The sequence below is a fragment of the Tachysurus fulvidraco genome, chromosome 8, assembly GCF_022655615.1.
Source record: "Tachysurus fulvidraco isolate hzauxx_2018 chromosome 8, HZAU_PFXX_2.0, whole genome shotgun sequence".
Classification (NCBI taxonomy): domain Eukaryota; kingdom Metazoa; phylum Chordata; class Actinopteri; order Siluriformes; family Bagridae; genus Tachysurus; species Tachysurus fulvidraco.
In genome coordinates, this window is record NC_062525.1 from 20,570,762 (window position 1) to 20,580,713 (window position 9,952).

A 9,952-nucleotide genomic window follows, 5' to 3' on the forward strand; every position below is an offset into this window, starting at 1 on the left:
GACAGGTGTGATTTATTTTCAACCTCCCCAGGTTCTGCCATCACACCCCATTGCTATACATCCTCCATTGGCTTTCTGTAGCTGCCTGTGTTAGGTTTAAAACATCGATGCATTGATGTCTACCAAGCCAAAAACAGACCAGTATCCACCTACTTTAAAGTACCTTTAATACTGCACTAAACTTAGTAACTGCGTTTTGTAGGCTGAAGGTGCTCTAATTCCTCATAAAGACGTGCTTTTGAAACAGACTTCTTTACGTCACTGTACGTAAGTGTGTGAACGTAAATCACTGTAACTAGCAAGGACTTGACCTCACAATCCTATTAGCATGGAAACAGCAACAACCCTGAATATTGTGGCATGATAATGTGGTCAACGTATAAAATTACGCCTTCCAAAACTACCAAAACAGTGTCAGAGATCAACAACTTGTGAAGTCAAACAATCTGACATACATGATACAAATGTTTAGAAATGTAGGGGAAGGAGGATGAACACATTCCCAGGGGGTGAGAGAGGGAGAGAAGGAGAGAGAGAGAGTAAACCAGATTAAATTAGGTGAGGCCAGGGAAGTATAAGGTGAAAATACGACTTAACAAAAATTAGTAATGACACATTAACTCTATTGGTCATGTTTCTGGAATGAGGATGTGGACATCCGGACGGACGGACGGACGGACGGACAGACAGATAGATAGATAGATAGATAGATAGATAGATAGATAGATAGATAGATAGATAGATAGATAGATAGATAGATGGACGGACGGACGGACGGACGGACGGACGGACGGACGGACAGACAGACAGACAGACAGACAGACAGACAGATAGATAGATAGATAGATAGATAGATAGATAGATAGATAGATAGATAGATAGATAGATAGATAGATAGATAGATAAGAACGCTGCTCTACATTTGTGCAGAAAGAAAATTAAACTCGGACTCTTGAAATGATGAAGAAGGAAAAGCGCGTGATGATGAAGTGAGAGTCGCTGTTGCTGATTGGATGGAATTCGCTCGCGGCTTTCGCCTCTGACGCTGTACTGGTTGCGTGGAAACTGAGCGAAAGGTTTCCTCGCGCACGCGACCGAGTTATTTGTCAGGGATTTTCGACACGAGCTTCTCTCTCTCTCTCTCTCTCTCTCTCTCTCTCTCTCTCTCTCTCTCTCTCTCTCTTACACGCACACACACATTCACACGCACTGACACACACACGCGCGATCTGTTTGTGCGACGCACTTGCGCCTGTGTTGTGCTTCATAAAGTGAAGATGTGAAGGCGAACTTTCCTTGGCTCCGGTCACGAGCGTGAGAGAAACGTGAGTCCGCGACATGCGCGTGCTTTAACGGTAATGCATCTTAGATTCTTTGCAGTTATACATATACATAATGCAACTTGAATATATATATATATATATATATATATATATATATATATATATATATATATATATATATATATATATATATATATATATATATACACACGCATACATACATATAAATAATATACATAATTATATATATAATGCAACATATGTGTGTGTGTGTGTGTGTGTGTGTGTGTGTGTGTGTGTGTGTGTGTGTGTGTGTGTGTGTGTGTGTGTGTGTGTGTTTTTGTGTGTGTGTGTGTGTGTGTGCTTTTCACACTTTTTGGCACTAATTATTATTATTGTTGTTGTTATAATTATTATGCTGTTTCTGGTGATCTTATTAATATCAGCAGTAATTACAACACCAGTATTTCAGTGTTAGCCCGAACACAGGCCTGCATTTATTTCCACCTGTTTCACACTTGAGTTTCAATAAGTTATAAATTCTAAAACAAAAAATAAAACATGAAGGTCTTCCATCAAGACTGGGGAATTTCTTTGCTGATGATTGTTAATGGATCAGTATTTTTCAATTTGCAGCAATGCAGCGATAAAACCCCTGATATCACACTTAATTTACTTATGATAATATACTCTATGCGCAACATGTCTTCACTGACATATGACACTGTTTGCTTCTTCGTTTAATAAAGCAGTTTAATATACACTAAATACTAAAATGCAAAAAGAAATTTATTTGCTTCTTTTTTATTTTGACCACCTCAAGGCTAATTCTTTTCTTTTAAAAGCATGTCCACGGACTCTTATACCACAGCAAATGACATTTTTAATTAATTAATACACTGTATGTAGAATGCACACAAAAAGTTATTTTCTGTCCTCACGTTTACAGCTAACTGCCAGACAAAACAGCTTGTTATGTTACAGAGAAACTGCAAAGAAGTGCCAACACTTTTCCTCTTACATATAGTTTTAACTCTGACACTGGAGACTCCTTCCATAAATCTCCTTCCAGAAAAACCGTGCAGGTTTTTTTAATCTGTTCACATCCCTGTGAACTAGCTCTTCCTATAGAAACATGAACCTAATTAATGTCCACTAGTGTCAAAGCCACTGTTGTATAAAGGAACCAACACCCTCAGAGTCTCCATGGTTTATGTTTGCATAACTGGCCTCTGTATATTAAGGAAGTCTTTATTTAAAAGGCATGATTGCTGGCAGGAGGCTACGGAACATCCTGTTCCACCGCTCTGAGTCTGGGGGATGTTTAAAATGGATTATTCTATTCCTTTCCGTACATTAGGCAGTATGTGCTCCGTGGCTGATTTATAGACAGCTTGAAGAACGTCAATATTAGATCTATGGATGTAGTTTAAAGAGCATCTCTGGGAAATAGTTAACGCTGCTAGCATTCTTTGTTTCTCTGAAATGACATTGAAGAGGCCAGATTTCAATGACGCTGATGGATGGGTGCAGTAATCGGATTTTAGTGGCATATATTTTGATTTTAATATAGTGCTGTTGCTTTAAGTGGTTTTAGTGCTATTGAGTGAACCTGTGACCTCTGTTCGACCACACACAAGACACCAGATCGATGCATGATGGAAGAGAAAGCCAGTGCTGGTGTATGTGATAGATGAAAAGAAACCTGGAGGTCATATTGTAGCTGTCTAATAAACATCACTACTAAAGCTCTAGCTGCCTAAACTGACAATGTTATTAACAAAGCCTTTGAATGGCACTGCACTGTATAGTTCTGCATTCTGATTGGTCGGACAACAAATTAAAACACGTCATGTTGTTAAATAAAAAAACTATCAACTATTCTAGGTGTTAATCAAGGCTTATTGACATAACAGAACTGAGTCAGCTCCATAGCTCCCTGATATTTGGTTAAGTGCAAAATCTGCATTTAGTGCAAATTGTGCAATTGTGTAAAAGTCTGGCTGAGGCAGTGGGTGTTGTGGCAAGTCTAGAAAAGTCCAGAAAGGGTTCATGTTGTAGGTGGTCTCCCAGTTGAGGGCTCGAATGGCCTGTGGGAAGAAACGTCTCCTCATTCTATCCATGTTCGACAAACACAACCGAGAAAATCGTCCATTGTTGGGATGGCTGAGGTCTTCCTATCCTTGGTCCTGCGCCGTTTGATGTAGATAGACTCCAACCAGGCTGTAATGCTACTCGTAGCATACTCTCAATAGTGCAGGTGTAAAAAGTAGAGACCCTTCGAACATGTCTTATGTAAAGTGTTATCTGAAGTGTTTTTTGCTCATTCTAAGTCATTAGAAGTCATCGTGAAGGACAAACATTGTGGCTTATGTTTCAAAACCACTCATCCTTGAAGCCATCACGCTCTACTGTTTCTTCTGTAATGTAAGCTTCTCGCACTTGACCACATCTTTCTGTGATGCCTTCATCACCTTTTTTATTGCTAGTTTTTTTAAACCCTTTCGTAACCCAGAAACAAAAACATTGTATAAGCATCGCGTTTCTTATTCATGAGCCTGAGTAGGTAGATGTTACTGTTTCGGCTTATCTGTGAGCTCCTTATTTGCTTCGCTACTTAAGCCACATTATCACAAAAAGGTAAACCGATGCCCCTTTTGGCTAAACAGGGTCTAGATTCAGAGCGATGCTGAAACTATGGCTGGTTGTTTTGAAAAAGGAGAGGTGATAAACATCTTCGGCTTGTTTCCTAGCAAACCTTTTGGCAAATGTTGATAAGGAAGTCCATAAGGAGCTTTAAGGTCAGAAATGTTTCTTTTTTCCTCTCTGCATTGTCTCACTTCCTCAGACCTCATTACGGGGTTCATTTCCCTGGCGTGTCATAGCACTATGCATCATATTGCCTCATTTCAAACAACACAAACAAAATTTCGACATACTCATCATGGAAACCTTCAAAGTACTTCTTCTTAGATCGATTTCCTTTTTTTAATCAGCGTAAGTGGATTTTGTTGGGACTTTCAGCCAATTGTCTTCTTATTTCAATATCTCAAGACCAGTACTTGAGGATGAATTTAATCATAGCTGAATATTTTGGCCTGAAAGACCATTTTATGTATAAAATCATTCTGTTCTGTTCTGTCTTCAATGGCCCTATAATTGTTTGCTAAATCCAATTATACCAAAATACTGCTGAATTCTTGATTCTGATTCATTCCAGTTTCTTTAACAACAGCTCATTCGTTCTAATGTGTTATGGTTTCTATGGTAACATCTCATTCATAGGGACTCGCTTCACATAAATGATCGAAAAAGGTCAAATATTATTAGACGTTTATTTAATCTCTGCTAAGATTCTGTTTTATTTAACGTTCGTGGAATTAGGCAGTGTCGGAACAAACTGAGGTAAAGCTGCGGAGATTATGGTGGTTTCTTTTTGGTTTTGCAGTCAAGATGACAAGAGGTGTGTCTTTCTTTAAGGGTTAAAAGGACAGGACTTTTTTTTTAGTTGAACAATTTGCCCCTCACAGTTACTTGCACTTAAGACAAAGTGAACCATGTCTTGCGTGAAATGACTACGGATTACAGTCCTCAGTGCCTGTGGGATAGGATGACCAAAATGGCAACTGGGGCTTGAATAGCAGTCAGACGTACGGTCATGACTTCTACCACAAAACTGACACAGAGACACAAACATGAGCAATTCTTTGGAAATCATTCAACTGTAAACATCGAGTTTGGACAAGCTGATATGGTCTATTCAGGGGAAATGTTTAGCAAACTAAATGACAGGCACAAGATTATCGTTAGTAATCGCATAAGCATTCCACTCAAACTCAAATTAGAGAATTGTTCTTTCAGAACTGCTTTAAAATTCTTTATTACAGTATGCGTCATGTTCTTTCATCAAAGTGCCAAGACAAGGGATGTTGTTCACGTGGTCCCCTGCCACTTCTCGTCAAACCTGGATGGTATGAGTGCCTGAGGTGATGCTGTGAATTAGGACAGCACAGCAGGGATTGCAGTCAACCAGTGTGCACTGGGGGAAAGTATTAATTCATGCCCTTTGTCCCAAAGTGGAGTTAGGGTTAGGGTTAGTTTTAGGTGTGTATCTTAAAAAAATAAGTGTAAAGCCACCTTCATAAGTTTGTTATTTAGAACTATGTTAAAGAGCTTGAGAGGGAATGTGAGTGAGAGAGATTGAGAGAGAGCAGGAGAGAGATCCCTGTTGCCTACAGCAATTAAAGCAGCTAGCCTCCATCTGTGCATGAAATAACACACTCCAGCTCAGTCATCAATCAGCAGCTTGTTATTGTGTGTGTGTGTGTGTGTGTGTGTGTGTGTGTGTGTGTGTGTGTGTGTGTGTGTGTGTGTGTGTGTGTGTGTGTGTGTGTGTGTGTGTGTGTGTGTGTGTGTGTGTGTGTGTGTGTTTGTGTGTGTGTTTGTGTGTGTGTGTGTGTTTGTGTGTGTTTGTGTGTGTTTGTTTGTGTGTGTGTGTGTGACAGAGAGAGAGAGAGAGAGAGAGAGAGAGAGAGAAAGAGAGAGCATGTTCTAGTAAGTACGTATAAGGGATGTAATTTATTCTGTGTTAATTGGAGGGCAATCAAAGTAGGTTATGTACATACACACACACACACACACACACACACACACACACACACACACACACATACACACACACACACACACACACACACACACACACACACACACACACACACACACACACACACACACACACACACACACACACACACACACACACACACACACACACACAAGAGAGATGGAGATATAACTGACACCAGAGCTAAATTTTTTTACAGCCAGCTTAGAAAAATGGACAATGAACAGATGCTATAATATATTAATGACCATATGGCTAACAAATTACATTTATAAATAAATAAATAAATAAATAAATAAATAAATAAATAAGAAAGAAATAAAGAATTAATTAAAAAAGTAATTATTATTATTATTAATAACAACAACAATAATAATAATAATAATAATAATAATAATAATAATAATAATAATAATAATAATAATAATAATAATATGAAATTTGACCACCATATTCCTGTTTGATATTTATTTCTTTTTTGCCAGGCCTGATTGAGACGTCTCCTTTTGACCAACAGATTCTCAAAAGGGAGTATGCACCCATTTCACCATGCCTTTGCCATCCTGTTGGCTGCTCCGGCACTCTGTGGTCATGTGCTTGCTGCTGCACAGCTTGGTGTTGATGACACTCTGCTTCCACCACGCAGCCACCTCCTGCTCCAATCGTTGCTACTGCTCTGAGAGCGAGGGTCCATCCGGGGGCAAGACCATGAGGTGCAGCAACCTACACCTCACCGAGATCCCACAGGACATCCCAAATGACACGCGGCGCCTCTACCTTGACTACAACATGCTGACCAGTGTCCCTGCCAATGCCTTTCAAGATCTTCCTCTTCTGGCAGAACTCGATCTTTCCCACAACAAGCTGGCAATCCTTGAGCCTGGAGCTTTCCATGGCCTGGGTGCATCTTTGCTGTTCTTGGATCTATCCTCCAACCAGCTGGCCACACTGGACCCCGAAGCTTTTGAAGACGTGAGGGCTCGATCCAATCTGACCGGTAACCCCTGGCACTGTGACTGCCGGTTACAGACGGCACTTCCACGCCTCAATCTGGAGCCTGTGTCTCTCACCGGCATTGTTTGCCAAACATCAGAGCCTGAGGACTCAGGTGCCCAAGGTGTGCCCTTTCTGCTGGCCAAAGACTTGGACCTATGCGTGGTGCTTAAAAAGACCACAGATGTGGCCATGCTTGTGACCATGTTTGGATGGTTCTCCATGGTCATCTCCTACCTGGTCTACTATGTGCGGCATAATCAAGAAGATGCCAGGCGCCACCTGGAGTATCTCAAGTCTCTGCCCAGCAGGCAGGGCAAGTCTGAGGAGTCTTCCACCACCACCATTAGCACTGTGGTTTGACTGCAGACTTTTGCTAAAGGGGGAAGGTTCTCAGGCAAGCAAAGGGCAGTGGGTACACTCAGATTCTAACCTGGAAGGGGAACCAACATGTGTGCAATCGTCTCTGGAAATAAATCGGCACAGTGGACTGCAACTCTCCAGACAATCAGAAAGTGAATGTAACCAGCCTTAAAAACAAACATGGTGTCTTAGCAGCTGGAAAAATCCTGCAGCAAGTCTTCCATTTCAGGCTCGAACATAAAGACAAACCCTCCTTGCCAGCATAGCAAGATATTTGCAGGGGTCATCTAATCTTATCCAAATAAATAATTGATCCAGGACCAGCCAGGCTCCAGTACTGCACTGGCAGAGTGGTTTATCTATTCGGAATGCTTTTGAAAAGAAGACAAGTTGTTACTTTCCTTTGTGTTCCTCCAGTAATTTTTTAAAAGGATCCCCATTTATTTGCCAGAGCATGTAGCATAAAGAAAGCACTCTCTTCCATTATGGTATTAACATGAAAATTTCTAATGTTTATTTCAAGGACTATTGTACTGTAAGTTTTATAAAAGAGCAATGCATTAACCTACACATCAGTCCTTTTTGACATTACGAATAAATGGTTAGTAAAAGTCAGTGTTTTGCTCTGAGATGTACATTTTGATCATTTTTATCAGAACTTAAACAGATCATATTGAAACAAAAACAAAGGACACCAGCTGATCCAGAATTTTTGAGGAGAAATTACCACAAGTAATTACCACGAGCTATTTATTTATTTTATCATTATTTTTATCATTATCTGATGAAGTACACATTAATCACAACTAATGCAGTCATTGATTGTGTTGTTTCTAGTCCTGGTCCTGAAATTTCCCCGCTCTGAAGATATTAGGGCTTTTCTGCTCTAACAGAGTTAATCCAACTAATTAAAGCCAAACAATGACACTGTTTCATCCGACTTAGATGTCATCTTGGAGCAGAGTCTGATGTTCTTTCCCATGTTCTCTCTATGTCTAGGTGTTTTCTCCCACTTTCCAACAGGTGGAATGGCTACACTAAACTGATCCTTGATGTGAATGTATATGTCAGTGTGTGTATTCTTGTTGACCTGTAATGGACCAGAATCCCATCTAGTGTTCCTGGGAGAGGCTCCAGAGCCACCTCCACCCTGACATGGATGATAGGCTTCCTTAAGATGAACAAACAAGCCAAACAATGGATTTTGGCCATTTGATGCACAAAGCCTGACAAAACATTTCATCTAATAATTTTTGATTGAGCTGCCAGATAACTGAATTATTTGCAAAGGTGCCATCAGCTTTGTTCACCTGTCTTGCAGAGTCACTGAATCACCAATCGATAGCTCATGTAGAATTTCTGAAATGTCCGTGTGTTACAATGACTATAATTTGATAGGGTTGTCACGTGAGCCATGACAGAAACACACACACACAAGCCATAATTCTTCTCATATTCAGGTTTTCTTAAAGTTTATTTTACTTATATTTTATTTTTAGCTTTTCGAGGGTAAGGATGGGATTTTAGTATGGGTCTAGGGAAATTAGAGATCACTGGTATATCTATTTTTTTGGTTTGGGGGAATTAGGCATTTAGTTCATGGTTTTGGGATACTAGATTTAGGTATACAACATTGGCATGTCTATTTGTTTAATTTTGTTTTTTTGGGCAATTAACAGCAAGACGGTTTTTTTATTGTTTGGAAAATTACAGGTGTACTGCTGTTGACTGTAGCATTTTAAGTGAACCTAAACTGCAAACAATAAGACTACAAACTAACTACTGTATTATCAACATAGAAATTTCAGGGAAAACTTCTGTGTATTCAGAGTTGAGTTTCACATATGATTAATTCCTAGTCAAACTTATACCATTCACTTTACATGTAGTTCACATCTCTGAGGTTGCCAGATTTTTCCCAGTAGCATATTGAGCATCTTTAAATATAAACAGCCTGAAATGATTTAAGTTCAGAAAATGCAAACTGTACAAAAAAAACATAAAATTTCCTAATTAAAAGGGATGTGTGATGATGTGAATGAGAAAATAACAAGCATTGAAATTGCTGCATGAATAGTCATAATTATCAAAATATTACCAAATATCAATTAGGATATTTTGATTGATTGATTCAGTATTAATCACCGAAGCAAATTTGGTTTAATTGAGCAAAAAGGCTGCTTTATTCCACACCACATAGACTGCTAGTGTTTAAATGTTATATCAGATGGAGACAGTTACTCATGAAAACATTTTGAAGCCATGAGGATAGTAAACATGAAATTGAAATATGAGTTCCGGAATTTTGACATATTCTTTATTTTGTTGTCGACTTAATTAAAGAAATGTTTTTGTTCATTTAATAAACTCTAATGTGACTGTAATGAAAATGTGTCTAAGGTTCAAAGAGCAAGCATAAATTAATTCATGACTTTATCAATTAAACTTTTCACATAAGCAAAATCTTCAGTACAATCAATTTATTCATTAATTATGTATATATTATAGTGTTATGTATATGAACGACATCCCATAGCAGAAACATGCACAATGTATTGTTATTATAATGCAAGAAAAAAATCACAACAACTGAGAAATGCATGTTTTGGAGAAATTGCCCCCTGTATGCGTAAATCTCACACAACTTCTCACACAACAGTAAAAGTCTGAAGGTCAGAATACAAAT

The 9,952-nt window shown here is 39.0% G+C and overlaps 1 protein-coding gene across 3 annotated transcripts; it reads left to right on the top strand.

Moving 5' to 3' along the window:
* The first annotated feature begins 1,083 nt into the window (after positions 1 to 1,083).
* On the top strand, positions 1,084 to 9,656 carry lrrc3ca (leucine rich repeat containing 3Ca). Of its 3 annotated transcripts, none has more exons than XM_027176844.2 (2): positions 1,084 to 1,355; positions 6,428 to 9,656. In XM_027176844.2, exon 2 carries the CDS (start codon positions 6,460 to 6,462, stop codon positions 7,264 to 7,266), a length of 807 nt encoding a protein of 268 aa, XP_027032645.1. In that variant the 5' UTR covers positions 1,084 to 1,355; positions 6,428 to 6,459; the 3' UTR covers positions 7,267 to 9,656. The 3 variants fall into 3 exon arrangements, with proteins under 3 accessions (XP_027032645.1, XP_047673330.1, XP_027032644.1); XM_047817374.1 differs by having other exon boundaries at positions 1,085 to 1,325; positions 6,396 to 9,656; XM_027176843.2 differs by having other exon boundaries at positions 1,086 to 1,355; positions 6,396 to 9,656.
* Positions 9,657 to 9,952: the final 296 nt, after the last annotated feature.

Excerpts from the sequence above, each read along its gene's own strand:
- lrrc3ca (XM_027176844.2), top strand. The coding sequence starts at position 6,460 with ATGCCTTTGCCATCCTGTTGGCTGCTCCGGCACTCTGTGGTCATGTGC.